At 39.5% G+C, this 15,072-nt stretch overlaps 1 protein-coding gene across 9 annotated transcripts in view; it reads left to right on the forward strand.

Moving 5' to 3' along the window:
• The window catches only part of MTR (5-methyltetrahydrofolate-homocysteine methyltransferase), a 54,774-nt gene that overhangs the window by 15,398 nt on the left and 24,304 nt on the right, over nucleotides 1-15,072 (forward strand). For 7 of the 9 annotated variants that reach the window (XR_012041596.1, XR_012041598.1, XR_012041597.1 and 4 more), the window contains exons 8-18: nucleotides 2,065-2,159; nucleotides 5,942-6,042; nucleotides 6,395-6,456; nucleotides 7,311-7,378; nucleotides 7,666-7,742; nucleotides 8,893-9,005; nucleotides 10,458-10,598; nucleotides 11,261-11,446; nucleotides 12,038-12,217; nucleotides 13,217-13,333; nucleotides 13,433-13,573. Coding sequence is in view for 6 of the 9 variants with exons in the window: in XM_072856450.1 (XP_072712551.1) it covers nucleotides 2,065-2,159; nucleotides 5,942-6,042; nucleotides 6,395-6,456; nucleotides 7,311-7,378; nucleotides 7,666-7,742; nucleotides 8,893-9,005; nucleotides 10,458-10,598; nucleotides 11,261-11,446; nucleotides 12,038-12,217; nucleotides 13,217-13,333; nucleotides 13,433-13,573 (1,281 nt within the window). In the remaining 3 variants the exon portion in view is untranslated. Of the gene's footprint in view, nucleotides 1-2,064; nucleotides 2,160-5,941; nucleotides 6,043-6,394; nucleotides 6,457-7,310; nucleotides 7,379-7,665; nucleotides 7,743-8,892; nucleotides 9,006-10,457; nucleotides 10,599-11,260; nucleotides 11,447-12,037; nucleotides 12,218-13,216; nucleotides 13,334-13,432; nucleotides 13,574-15,072 lie in introns of those variants that run through there. The other 2 variants (XM_072856449.1, XM_072856448.1) reach the window with 2 other exon arrangements.

Consider the following 15,072-nt stretch of genomic DNA (forward strand, 5'->3'; position numbering starts at 1 on the left):
GGAAAAACTTGTGCAAAGAGCTTTATGACATCAGCCTTGGGTAGCTCTTGGTAGCTCTTGATAGCTTCAGCTTATCAACCTGAAGACTAAGGAATGACTTCATTCCAGTGTGTATGTGTTCTGTGTATTTCCACAGGAAAAGGTCTGATCATGATTTTTTTTCAGGCTTGCTGTCTTAAGGGTATTAAGAACCAGTGCTTCAAGGATGAAATTAAGCAAATTCTGCTGTATTTTCAAGTACAATATGAGTGGCCATTTGAAATGAGAAAAGGTCTGTCTAACTCCACATTCTTTCTCTGACCTGTCTTTTTCTGACAGTGGGCAGTCATGAATGCATAGGAACTAATATAGAAAAATAATAAGCTTGTTTTGAAAGCTATGATTTATTCTTCTGGTTTCTGCAGTTTGCAGCCCAGGCTTTCTGATCTGCAGTTTGTATCTGTACCCTTTTGTTGAATGTGTTTACTTTTTCCTTGAACCTGTGTTCAAACCTGTGTGGGACCCAGGCATCCACAAAATAATCTGTCAGCAACTTTCGCAGCTTATGAATGCACTGGTTTGAAAGTTTGCTTACTCTTGGACATTCCACCTGATAACTTCTTTTGTGTCTTGCCATTTGTCTCTTGAAAGTGACAGTGAGCAGCTGTTCCACATTCCCTTTGCTGCGTAGTCATGGCATTTATAGTCCTCTGAGAGAGCATCCTTTAGTCATCTTTTTTCATCTGGAAGAGTCCTTGTCTATTTAGCTGCTCCATACCATTCATTCATTATTCTTGTCACCTTTTTGTTTTCCACTTCCTTGAGGTAGAGAGGAATTAAAATAGCGTACAGCAGTCAAAGTGCAGACATCGGGGATGTGCATGATAGCCTAGTGATGTTCTCTGCCTTGTCCATTTCTTTCTTTGTAGTTCCTGATGTTTTACTTTACTGCTAGTGAGCTTTGAAACATTCATAAAACTTTCTTTTGTTACTCAGATTAATTTCTCGAGCAGCAAAGGCTAGTTTGGAGGTGTTGTCATGTAGAATGTTTCCTCTGTTCACAACTTTGTACTTCATCAGCAGTGAATTTCCACTTTTTTATCATACAAGTCAGTTAGCATTGAGAGTTCTCTGATTATGTAGAGTTGACTTTTTGTCTTCATTGTCCTGAACAGAGCGGTCAGTGAGCCTCATTCTCTTCTCCCTTTCCAGTTCAGTTATGTTGAAGTACGGCCCTTAGCATGGCGCTCTCTAGAATTCCACTGGTCACCCCCAGTAGCATCAATATTAAGGCATGTTTTGGATTAAATAATGGATTTACCTTTGCATGGAGTCTTCTCCATCCATCCAACTCATTCCGTCTTCTGGAAAAAAGATTTGTAGGCTTGGGAAGGCTTTCCTGGCTCATTCAAATGTCTCCTGAATTCTCAACTTTGTAGTTGTTAGTTGGGGTCAAGACATTATTTATTATTTGCACATCTCTCTCTGTACAGTACTTAAGAGGTATGGTTATACAGGTTAAGACTTCTGTCTCCACTGTGAAGTTGCAACATCTGATGTTCCCTTGTGGCAAAAGGAGTAACTTGTTTTTAAGGCCAGCCCTGCCACCAAACAACCTAATAGCAGTCCTGAGACCTGAAATAAAGGGGGAGGTAGGGAGGGTGAGGAGGATAGGAGAGGAGCTGTGACTGTTGATAAAGACTAGTGGTAAAGACTAGCTGCCTAAACAGGTAACCACTGCAGATTGGTTCAGAGGCCATCATCAGAAGGATACTGTGGTACTAACGCTACCTTGCTGATCAATGGTTCATGGTAGTTTTCTCTCCCTTTTTTTTCTTTTTCTCCCCCCAAGGCAAGGAGAGAGAGAGAAAGAAGACTGGTCAAAAGTTTGCCTTTCCCCTAGCTAAAATATTTAAATGTTTATAGGGAGGAAAGGGTTTAATTTTTCTGTTTGGGTTGTGCCTCATCACTTTGAGTGGAGCACAGGTCCCTCTGCTTTGACTTTTAGCAGTTCAGCCATTTAAATTCTTGTTTTTATTGTTAATTTTAATTATTCTCCTTTCTCTGTGTTCAACTGATATTTAGGTTTCTGGGACCATTGTGGATAAGAGTGGGCGTACCCTCTCAGGCCAGACAGGAGAGGCATTTGTCATTAGTGTTTCCCACAGTAAGCCACTTTGGTAAGGAAGTGTATCTTTGTCTTAGTAAGTTATCTGTAGATTGTGATTCTTTTCTGTTTTAACCCCTTGCTTGCAGCGAAATGGAAGCTATACTAACTGTGATCATATTTAATCACATATATTGCTAACATGTTCTGCTATCGTTCCCTCAGCAGAAATTATGTTTCCAAAGAATGCGGAATTTTTAAAACATTGTTTTAAATAATCTGGGGTTTTGTGTTTGCAACAGCTGCTGAAATCACAATTAGGTCAAAGCATTAAAAAAAAAATAATTCTGAAACTGTAGTTTGCCATCTCCTGCAGTCTCAGATTGTGCAAGGAGCTAATTCCTGGTATGGGCAGGGCTTACATCGCTTTCTTAGAGGGAAGCAGTGCCAGCTCAGAATGTTTCAGGGTGGCTTGAAAGAGCAAATCTTAAGATTTCATGCCAGTGTTCTTTTTACTGAACTCTTACAAAAATGTATATATTCCCTGAGTGTTTTTCTCAAGGATGTGCATTGTTGCTTTGAGAGCTCCTGATGCCTCCATTTACTTGCATTCTTTTCTGTTCAGGCAGAAAAGTTGACATAAGAATGAGATTAAGATCTGTGAAAATGCATGATATAGCAGATTTTGGTAATTGTGCAAGGTTTTGCATGTTAATTTGAATACCATTCCCTGTTTCTCTATTCTTTTGTGTTTCTGTGCCCTATTCTACCTCCCCCTTGCCTCCTCTTCCCTCTTTACCATTTCTTCTCTCAGGTTGGTTCTTCACACCAAAACTTACACCGGAAATAGATGGTTTTTTCCTAGAATACTCTAACTTAGAACACGTAATTCACTGTTAGCAGTGCATGCCATGCACATTGTGATGAGCCATTGTTTGTTTTTACAACAAAATTCCAGCTAAAACGCACAATCTGTCATCACAGTGATACAAAAGCAGAAGACTGCATTCACAGCTTTCCTGACTGCCCTTGAGGCTCCACTTTCCCAGACCAGACGGTGCTCCAGAAGTAACATATGGAGCCTCTTGGAACAGGGTGGTAGTTGACTCCTTCTCTCAACATCACAGCCTAGTGATCCATATTTGGCATGAGTCTGTCTCACATAATCTTGCTCATAACTCTCTTGCCTCTAAAGAGAAGGGCACTGGAGCAGAAATCAGAGATTTATTAAACCATATTTCATAAAAGCTATCTTATGGGTCTGAATACTTAGGGTCTGTTTCCTATTTATGCGAAGGCTACTATACAGCACTGTGGCAGAACGGTTTTAGTTGTGGGAGCAGATTGCATTTAATGTTGTTTCTGTTGCCAGATTGGTACAGAGTGGCTTTAGGGTTGTGAAAAAGCTGATTAGTAGTAGTATCCTAGTGATCATGTTATACGTGTTCACATGTTTCCATTTGGGTTTTGTATGTCCTATTTAGGGTGATATGTTGTCCTTAAGTCAGTTTGGTTTGGAGCCTCCCTAAAAAGTGTGCGCTTTGTGTCCGGTTGATATAGATAGTAGCTGAGAAATGCGTGAACTGTGCTTAGTAAGTGCTGAAAGATATGTGGCATGAGTTCCTGTCATGTTATTTCAGCTCTTGTGATTGTTTCTACTGTGGTAGCGTTAAGAAGATGTACGCTGAATTTAGGGCCCTCACGTGGTGTTAGTTCTGGTCCCAAGGGCACTCTGCAGCCTTAGCTTTCACAGGAGCTGATACGTGACTGCTGTGAAGAAATGAGAAAGGGAGGGAGGTGATGTTTAAGATGAGGGTGTGATGGTTAGCAGTGATAGCATACCAGCAATCTGATTCAAGGCTGCTGGCTTTTAAGACGTGGTTAACGGTTTGCTTTTCTTATACCTTTTCTTTCATGATGCTGTTGAGTGCTGTGGGGAGATGATACTGGCCGTGGAAGCTACTTTTTGTTTCCTAATGAATGTTCATGTCTGTGCTTAGTCTGACTTGGCAGTTTTGAAATGGGTAATGCTTGGATGGTGTCATGCTTATAGATATATTTGTCAGCAACCCCTGTAGTGGGTAATCATTCAGGTGGTCTGGAGGGCCAGTAGCCAGTAAGTCAAGTAAGAACATCAAGAAGTGCTTGTTTGGTGAGTACAGTGGATGCTTTTACAGTATCTCTCTGGTAAGGTGAGGTAAAGAGGGTGACAGGCGAGTTTGTACTCAGAACCAGAGACAGATGGCTATTAAATGTGGAAGGGAGAGATGAAGCTGCCTAATACAGGAGAGAGCTTAAAAACAGGGGGTGGGGAGTGTGAGCTGGAAGCTTGTAAATTGAATGACTTAACAGTAGTAAATACCTTCATTCATCTGCATCTGATAAGGACAGTTTTGTTAACAAAACTCTTACCTTGCTTTGCTTCAAAAATCCTGAGAGATAAGCCACCACTTGGAAATAAATTCCAGAATCTCATTGCTGTAATTATGCATTTGTATCCAGGCGATCTGTATGAAGGATTTAAATGTGTGTAAACACTGAATAGAGAAATGAGAATAAAAGGGTTCTTTTAAAGTTTTCCTGTTTAAATAGAATGGCCCATATGAGGTGCATTAGAAAAAGCATTTCAAAGGTAGAGCTGGCTGTTTGAAAAAACAAACGTATATGCCCCCCCGCCCCTTGGATCTCAAGGATTTGTGATTCTGTCCAACAAGTGAATTGGGCTGCAAGCATTTACTGCTACTACCTGTGCAGTTACCAAGCCCCTGCCTACTCCTTGGAAACAGGATAAGAGTCAAAAACTGTTTTGTGCTCCCGGTCCTGTGCAGGGCTTTGTTGCTTTTGACCTCTGGGAAACTAAGTGAGCATATGTGCACTTTGTTAACTTAGCTACCTCTGAGGCAGCCTCTGTGGCTCAGTTAGCTGAGAGATGTGGCTGTTAGCCATTCCTGTTTCAGTGGGTTAGCTTGCATCCTCTCTGGGACCGTTATTCCAGGAAAGGAGAAAGCTTTTTTTTACATCTTCCTCTTAGAGCAGCACTGTGAGTACCTTTTGAGTTTTGCAATGCTTATAAGGTGATTCCTGGAATGGTGCAGAGAGATCAGGAAACATATGTAAAAGATCTCTTATATACTTTCTGCAAGAGAAATTTCCATTTTTAATATCGATTTAGACATTTTGAGTGCAAGTCATATTTATGTATCTGTCACTGAATGAAGGAAAACATGATTGTACCTCATATACTGGTAAAATTGTCTGAGAAGCAGAACTGAAATAGTTCTGCTGTAGTGCTGTCTAGGTTACTAAGATGTAGCAGATTCAGTTGTCCAAGCTTAGTGCTGCCACGAGGCATCTTGGGGGAGGCACTTGATTTCTTCCAAGGTCAACATAATTTATGTATAATTTTAAAAGAAAATGATGAATTAGCAGCTTGAAGCAGGTCTTACTCTTTCAACCTTTTTCATACTTCTTCCTGTAGCACAAGGCTCCTTTCCAGTCTGTCATTCTCATTCCACTTGTTCTCTCTCTCACCTAGACAATACAGAGTCGTCCTATTGCTGCAGTTGCTGTCAAAATGCTGCTACTTTCCTCCTGGATTTTGAAATGAAATCTTCATTTACTGTTCCCAGTTCAATTCAGTCCAGTCCCCCTCTCCCTTGCGCTTTTCTTCCACCTGAGGGTTCTCCTTTTGCACAGTCTTGCTGTATTGATGATGATGATTAAAGAAATTGGAGATCAGGTTGGTTTTGTTGTAGATGATTGTGGGAGCTAGCAGTTGCCAGCACTAACATTTGTCTGTTTTGTGTGCAAAAGGTGTTTTTACCTCAAAATAACTTTTGAAAATTTATTTTCCAGTATCGGCTTAAATTGTGCTTTAGGGGCAGTTGAAATGCGACCATTCATTGAAACAATTGGAAAATGTACAACAGCCTATATCATCTGTTACCCCAACGCAGGTGTGTTGGTGCACATGTTCCTATGCTTGCAGGCAGATGAAATGTAACTAAACCATTCCATCTCATTAGCAATAATAGAGTTGAATTAGCTTGAAAAGATGAAAAGATTTTACTATTAAAAAGAGATTAAGAATATTTTAAAATGCTGAAAGTAACTGTTGTTAGTTCTGTGACAGTGAACCCAGAATACTCTCTTGCATGATTAATAATCTATTGAGTAATGATTGCAAGGGTGATGAGGCATTTTAGTCCTCATACAAGTGTAGCTACTTTAAATATGTCTTTTATGGAATTTAATTCTGTTCTTGTAGGCTTCAAACAAATTGTAATATTAGAAAAATTATGTTTCAAGGTCTTCCCAATACTTTTGGTGGTTATGATGAAACTCCAGAAGTGACTGCCAAGCATATAAAGGTATGAAATACTTCTCATGAATGTGTCATATCTGGCATACTAGTAGCCAAGAATTCTTTGCTTGTATTTTATGTGTATTTGTTACAGTACTGTGGTGTGGTGGGGTTTTTTGTTTGGTTCCCCCCCCTCCCCCCTCAGATGGCTCTATATGTCACTTGGATTGTTTATAGACAATTTGCTGAATGATAGTACTTTTGAGATACAAGGTTAGGAAAAACTACTTAGGAAACTCTGAAAACCTTAATTACTTTCGTGTCCTACACTAAGTAGCTTTTCTGCAGCTTGATCTGTGGATGTTACTCATTTGCATTCCTATGTTCTTACTTTTACATTTGGGAATTGTTGAAAAAGCTGAGTGGTTTTATGAACTGGCAGAATTTTATAGAGTTGTGTATATAGAAACCGCTGATGGGTGGTGGTGTTGCAGTGCACAGTGTCCTTCCATGTGCCACTTGATCTGTGCAAGACAGAACTGTGTGGCTGGAGCTGCAGTGTGTCAGCAAGAACACAGTAGCTGCTGGATGTTAATTCCCTTTTATAACAGAGTATGACTAGTCTTTTGTCCTCATCCAGGTTTTCATCTGGGGCTTCAGTATAAAATAGGTCAGTTTCAAATGTAGTTTCCTAAAATTAGGTGTTGAAATTGCTGGTTAGCCTTGGGAATCCACATCTCAAAACAAATCCTAAAGAGACGGAATAGTACTGATGTTTTTTAATTTAATTTTTTTCTTCTGATTCCCCTGAATTGCTTAACATATGGAGAAAAAATAGATGTAAATATATAGCTAAAAAGCAATATATATAAGATGCATTTATTAACTTGAAACAAAATTATCTTTCCCTCCCTTTTACAGAATTTTGCTTTGGATGGTTTGGTCAACATAGTTGGAGGTTGCTGTGGTACTACACCAGCACATATCAGGTACCTCATGAGCTACAACTTTAGGTGCACTGGGAAGTAAATTAAGTGCTGCTTCTGTGGAGCAATATTCCATGGCTTGTCTTAGAGTTTCCTGAAAAGATGGATCATCTGGGAGTATGTTTTTGCCTTTGGCCACACAAAGTGAAACAAGCTAATTAGTCTTGTCTGCTACAGGGCTTAATTGGAGATGTACCTATAAGTCTAGTATTTTCTGTTTGAATCTTGTCTGGAGTGGTTTAATTTTAATCAAAAACTTTACTCTTTACTTTTCTCTTCCTGTAACTCAGGAAAATTGCCGAAGCTGTGAAATTCTGTAAGCCTCGTGTTCCACCTTCTCTCTCTCAAGGATACATGCTGCTGTCAGGTAAAATGGAGTGTAACAGTTTGAGCTTTATAACTCATGCTACCTTCCTTTATACATTTATTTGCTGTTTTCTGCTGACCAGAATGGCAGTATGAGTTTCTGGTTCTGCCTGAATCCAGGAAGCTTGTGGATGTCTAACTAGATCTAAATGTTACTGCTTTGGCCAAAGGATTAATGGAACATTTTATTACAATCTTGTATAATATAAGCAAGCCAGCATATTTTACTCTGCAAGTCTCAGACACTTTGTAATGGTGAGTGAGGATCTTTATCCTCACTTTGCAACAGGAGAGGGTTAAGCACAGAGACATTAGGTAATTTGACTGCAGTTGGTGGCAGAGCTGGGACGAGATCCTTGTTCACCTGCTGTGAGACAGCTGCCCTATGTTGCCTCAGATGTTGATCCAGTCATACTGGGACAGTGTTTCAACAATACATCCAGGTCTAGAATGTCTTTTGTTTTAGTAAAGTCTAGATCTGTATGTTCCTCAGCCAAGGCCTTCTTTTAAGCCTTTGGGACATGTATCCAAGTAAAACAGTACCTTCTTTTTGGGCTGGTATTTTAATCTCGAAGTCAAATCAGTTTAGCATAAATTAAATAAATCATGGTTGGCCTGTGGTTTCATGCATTAGCTTATTCTGTTCTGCTGTAAGGTTTGTTTGCCTCTGAGTTGCCTGCTACCCAAGGGTCCCACTTGGCTTGTTTCTCTGAACTTGTGTGCATGGTTAAAAGTTGACCTTGTTTGTCAGTCAATTCAGTAGGCTCCTTCTCTGGTGGTGATAGAGTCATGAGATAACATAGTTGGAAGTTGAGAGGAGGTGTGTATGTGCGTACACAGAGATGCCCAAAGAATTGTAGCTTCTCGTCATTTTATATTGAACAAATTGGCTGTTATTTTGTGTCAGTTGGGTAAATTATTGACTGTCATTGAGGAAGGATAGAAACCTTTGGCATATGTGTTGGAAGTTGTTTCATTGCATTTCTTTGCTAGTTACTCATTAGATTTGTGCACATCCTGCTGTGCTGAGAAATCACTATTCTTAAAGAGAGAGACATCCTTATTTCACAGTTTAGAAAAGGGCTTTTGTCTTTTTTACACAGTTTTTTCTTTTCTGTTTTTACAAATATGTTTAAAAATATCTTTTAAAGGTCTGGAGCCATTCAGGATTGGGCCATACACCAACTTCGTTAACATTGGCGAACGCTGCAATGTTGCAGGATCACGGAAGTTTGCTAAACTCATCATGGCAGGCAACTATGAAGTATATACTTTAACAATAATCTTTACAGCTAATGCTCTGATTTTTCATTGCTCCATTGCACTGTGTTATTGGTTGTTTGTTTTGCTGGCACAAAGCACAATTCTACACCAGTTACAAGAAGAAGGAAACAAGGAGAATTTACTTTCTCACTGTCCTTTGTTTCTGTGCTTACCAGCTCCTAATAAATTTGTGGGAAGGGTTTTACAAGGGTTTTGTTTTGTTTTGTTTTGTTTTTTTGATAACTGTTACAGGAAACATGACTTTTCATTTTAAATTGTTACACAGCTGATGATGGTTTAGAAAATGTCCTGGTTGTGCTGTATCTAGGGTTGGATTTATAGAGGAGGGAGGAGGGAGGAAGGAGAGGGGGTGTAATCCCTCCTTCCAACATGTGGGGTACATCTGACTTGGGATAGATTGTGCCACTGTGCAGCCCTCACTGTCCTTCCCTCCCTTCTCCAGTCCTGGTCAGCATTACAGTTGCATCTAATCTTTATATACTTTGATCACTGGCTTCAGCCTGCTACAGAGTTGTTACAGAATGAGAGTTGCTACAGAAAAAAGTTACTTAGAAGGTAATTGCTTTCTTGAAACAGCTGCAGGGCAGAAATGAAAAGGCTGGAGGACTCATTCTTTACTGGTGACTATTTGTTTGAATGTTACAGTAACCATTTACAAGTGACATTTCTGGAGAGCTGAGACTCTGCCCCACAGTGTGCTCTGCTGCTGTAGTTGATGCAATCAAAATTAAAGCCTTAGTTTGTTTTTTAGGAAGTTTGACTCTTAAGCTCCTAGAAGTCGTGAAGCTGGTTAGACCTATTAAATAAAGAGAGCTTTAAACACAGGTTGTTGGGGACTGTGAACAACTAAAAACCTTTTTCTTTTTTGTCTCCTCAGTCTGCAGGGTTACAAAAAAGAGAAAGCAAACAGACATGGGTGTTCAGATAATTATGTGGGCCAGAGGGAAAACTTTAGTATTTCCTTCTTAGCACTTGGTGATTATTCTGCATCTGGAAAAAATGTCGAAAAACCTCCAAAAATTAAGTACTTTGTGTTATAAAACAGGAGAGCTTGTGATGCAAGACCCTTATTTCATACCATCACAGAGACTGTTTTCCTGTAATCTTGTGCAGTCAGAAGTCCTTGTTACTATGCAAATCTTAAATCATTCAATTAAGCATATGACCAGCGGTCTAAAATCAGTGGTACTACCAGAACATTAGGTCTCTGGTGTCATGTTTTTGTGAACAAGTTAGTTACCAGTTGTGCCATACTAACAACTTTTGTATGTTGTTGTACATCACAGACCATTTCCTTATTCTCTTATGGAATGTCTTACAAATTTTAAAATTTTTGGCTGCATGCTTATTTTGGAGAAGTGAAATGTTATCTTGAGAATGACTAGGCTTTTTTCTACTGACTGTTGTTTTGGTTTTTGACTTTCTTCTTTAGGAAGCCCTGAGTGTAGCCAAATTGCAAGTTGAGATGGGGGCCCAGGTTCTTGACATCAATATGGATGATGGGATGCTGGATGGCCCTGCTGCAATGACCAGATTTTGTAATTTGATTTCTTCAGAACCTGATATTGCAAAGGTTGTAACTGAGTCACTCCAAAGCACAATAAGGAACATTTTATTGAGTTGGAAATTGCCTTTCAGAAAATTTTGATATTGATTTATTTAGTAACCAGTTTAGGTGCTTAATAAGCAGATGTAGGTGTCCCCCAGGACGAAAAGGTACTGTTATAGGGAAGGCCTTTGGGGGAGACAGAGGCTTTAACAATTTCTGTCTGATTTCAGCTAAATATATGCTAGTCCTTTTCATTGGTTAGAAAAGCCGAATGCAGGTTCCTTTTGCAGCAGTTACGAGCCATAATCTATATATTGGCAGTGCATAACGGTATTGCTTTTCACAAAACTTAAAATTGCTATGGATATAGGGTGGTTTTAAAAGATACTTTTGCAAAGTGCATTCTCTAAAAATGAGTATCTAATTAGAAACACAAGACAATACAGGGAGAAGTAGAGGTTTCTGTATGATATGTGATGTAGTTGCCATAGAAGCTCTTCAGTTAAATTCCTGATGAGGTTTGCATTTAAAGCAAAGTGAATCTACAAATACCATCTGGAAACTTTTTATTCATAAATGCTGATTAATATTGTGTGCATTTTTATGTCCAAATGGGCAAACAGCATGTGGAACTCTAATTTATAACTTGTATGTATTCCCCTGGCTTACTTCTCTGTTATTTACAGGTGCCGTTATGCATTGACTCCTCAAATTTTTCAGTGATTGAAGCAGGTTTGAAATGTTGCCAAGGGAAATGCATTGTAAACAGCATCAGTCTGAAGGAAGGCGAAGAAGACTTTTTGGAGAAGGCAAGGAAAATTAAGCTGTATGGAGCAGCTGTGGTTGTCATGGCTTTTGATGAAATGGGGCAGGTGAGTGTCGCTTTAAAGGAGACATATTTTTCTTCTGGAGTGCAAGGCTTTCTTACTCTTGTGCAAGACAAAGTTGTTTTGTTTAATTGACACGGGTGATTCAAAGAGGTTTATATAGTCTTAGCAATAGTTTTGACCCTGATATGTAAGCATTTCTTGTGGTGCTCACATTTGAGGAATCCAAGTACTACTCTAAGTGTAGCTCTGCTAGCACAAGAGCGTGTCTCTTGCTATTCAGCCACGCTGAACTCTTCCTTCCTTCATAGAAGATTTTTTTTAGTTCCGAAACTGAGTTTTGCATGAGAGTGGAATCTTTGTGAATTAATTTAGTTATGTCAAAACCCACATATTAAACTTTGCATAGGATGATGAAATGTTGGGGAATAAAACTAGTTTTTAATGAGTTGAGTCAAAACTCCAGGTACAAGTGTGGTGATATTTTTAATACAAAATCCTTTTATATAATCCTTTTCTAATATTTGTGATGTTCAGATTCTCAGTCTTGAGTCACTGGAACTGTAAATGATTTCTTGGGGGTTTATTTTTTGTGTTGTCTGTAAGTTTCATGTCAGAATTCTTTTTCTCCACTAGGCAACAGAAACAGAAACCAAGATTGCAATCTGTTCCAGAGCTTATCACCTCCTTGTGGAAAAAGTGCACTTCAATCCAAATGATATAATATTTGACCCTAATATTTTGACCATAGGAACTGGAATGGAAGAACATAACCTGTATGCCATGAATTTTATCAATGCTACTAAAACCATAAAAGTAAGTTGTAAGCTTATTTTAACTTGAAGTATTTTGCTGAGGTTGCTTAAAACCCCAAACCACCACAAAACAGAAGAACACCCCCAAACAAAACCAACAAAACAGTGCTGCAAAATGATATGCATTTTAAATTAGCAAGGGGACTGTTCCTCTGAAGTGCAGCCATTCCCCAATATTGTTGTATTTCCAGTAGAACAACTTCAAATAATTCTATAAATATATTTCTGTCCATTATCTCTACTGTAAATATACTATATTAATTAAGTTAACAATCACATTCATGTTCTAGCTAAAAGGACCTCTTTGAAGGTATGTGAAAGCTGCCTTTTTAAATTAATAAATTTCTGTAACTGTGAAAGGGATTTGTGCAGTAACCTGACTTTTTATTTAGCCAAAATGTGTATAAGGAAGTACAGCAGTGAAGAGCATCACCTGAATACAGCCAAGGTAGCTGCACTGTTGTGTTTCACAAGGCAACTTGATTGGTCTGGAGATGCTCTGTCAGTAGCAGTCTGGGGCTTGAACACCCCACAGGCTATTTTGTCACCACAGGGCTTCTGGAAGGGAGGGTGCACCCTAGAGGTTAGGTGCTCAGCTACAGCCTGCTCCTGAGACATGCAAGCAGGCAGGTTGGCTGCTCCTGTTTCCAGGGGAGTGGGGGATGGAAGAGCCATAAGTAGGTCTGCATGGGGAAAATCTGGAATGCTGCTGTGGGAGGACTGATATGTTTAGAATAGCACCTATGACTATGGAAACCATGGTAGTTGCTTACACATAACTAGGCTGGATCTTTCCTTTTACTTGTATCTTTTTCTACAGATATTTGAATTGCTTTTTATGAATTTTGAGTAACTAGAAGGATCTGGAACAGGGAAGAGAGAAAGGGTGCATAGCCAATGCACTGCAGCTTAGGGGCCAACTGTTTTATGGACTGAATGCTTTGCTTGGGTTTCCTTTTTGGAAAGCACTTTTCTAAAAATCTATGTGCAATTCCTATAGGAAACACTGCCAGGAGCCAGGATAAGTGGAGGTCTTTCCAATCTGTCTTTCTCCTTTCGAGGAATGGATGCCATTCGAGAAGCAATGCATGGGGTGTTCCTTTACCATGCAATTAAGGTATCGTGTGCTTTTGGCTTCCATATGTTTGCACTTGGCAGATGTGCAGTGCTATGTCTGACAACCCTGGTTGGGGGATTCTGTATGGGTTTTTTTCAGTATGGCATGGACATGGGAATTGTGAATGCTGGGAATCTGCCAGTGTATGATGATATCCACAAGGAATTGCTACAGCTGTGTGAGAATCTAATCTGGAACAAAGATCCTGATGCAACAGAGAAACTTTTACATTATGCTCAGGTAACTTCCAATTTTAAGCTTTGAATAGTAGCCAGCTTACTACCTGGGCTTTAACACCTCCCTGATGATGGTAGGTAGAACAGCCTATAAACTGCATGTGTCAAGCTAGCACTGGGTGTTAGAAGTTACTAATGATACTACAAGTGATTCAGTTATTAATACAGAATAAAATGTGAACTCTGTGATAGATTGAGCCTCTCCAGTTTCATAGGCGCCTTGAAAGATCCTGCACCAGAGTTCTTCATATGCTTCAGAAGACCAAGCTGCATAGGCATTCTTTTTAAAAAAAACAAACCCCAAACCAATAACAAAAACTCCCAACCAAACTCCCCCCCCCAATCCCCCCAAACCAAAAAAACCCCTCACAAACAAACAAAAAAACAGAAAAGGCCAACCCACAACCGAAGCAGATCTTGGTGCTGCAGCTTAATTGACAAGTGCACTGTGGGAGACAAAAGAGTAAACCTGCCTCTCTGGTGGTAATGGTTTGCTTGGAGTATACGTAAAAGGTGGAGGAGTTGCTTGTGGTTCCTGGCTGTGCCATAGACTTCCAGTTCATGTAACTCATGTCAAGAGTGAGGATCAGCTATTTAGTGTTTGAGATGCTGTAATGACAGTGGTGATTAGACAAAGATTACATACCTGAAGGTTTCCAGATTATCAGCCATTAAAATGACTGGTGAAATCTTGTTTTGAACAGAACATAGAGGAAAAATCTCTCTGGGTTAGGTGGCTCTTAGATTTAAGTGCACAAGAAGGTTTGCATGCTCCTGGGGGTATTATTTCTGTGCACAGCTTCATTTGGTTTGTAGTTTTCCCTATGGTGGTGTGTGCTTTTTAGGAACAATGGCAACATGTTGAAAACCAGTACAGGAAGACTCTCCCTATCCCTTGTGCTTAGGCTATTTTAGATGGTGCTCTTAGTGTCTAAGCAATTCACCTGCAATTGATCTTGTCTGTATAAGTAGAGTTTTACCATTAGGGTATTTGGGGTTGCAGAAAGAGGAAGAAAAAAAAGAAGGGGAATTAGAAAGGGATTGCTTAAACAGTGTTTCTGCAGAAAGCAGAATGTGAATTTAAATGGAGCATGAAAAGTAGAACTGGAAGCAGATGACGACTCCTTCTAGGTCTAGAAGTTTGAGAAGCCACGGTTGTAATCTCTGCTCTTAGTCATGGTGGTAGTTTTATTGTGGGGGTAAAACAGCCCCCAACTGCAAAAAAGAGAGACACTCTTGATTCAAAACATCTTTAAAAGCTCTATTGAAATTTAACACAATATTACAACTTTCAGGTTTTCACTGGAGGTAAGCATCCTGATTTGGATTTCATCTTGGCTCTGGACAAATGTGAGAGTCCAAACAGATAGTCACTTACAGCCAGTGAGAAGGATTATTACATGAGGTTTTGGAGTTTGAGGCATATTTCAAAATATTTACTCAGACCTTCCTCTGATATAGTCGAATTGAATGGCTCTAAGTTCTTTTGTCTAATGGTTTTTT

This window comes from Ciconia boyciana, chromosome 3 (assembly GCF_034638445.1).
Source record: "Ciconia boyciana chromosome 3, ASM3463844v1, whole genome shotgun sequence".
NCBI lineage: Eukaryota > Metazoa > Chordata > Aves > Ciconiiformes > Ciconiidae > Ciconia > Ciconia boyciana.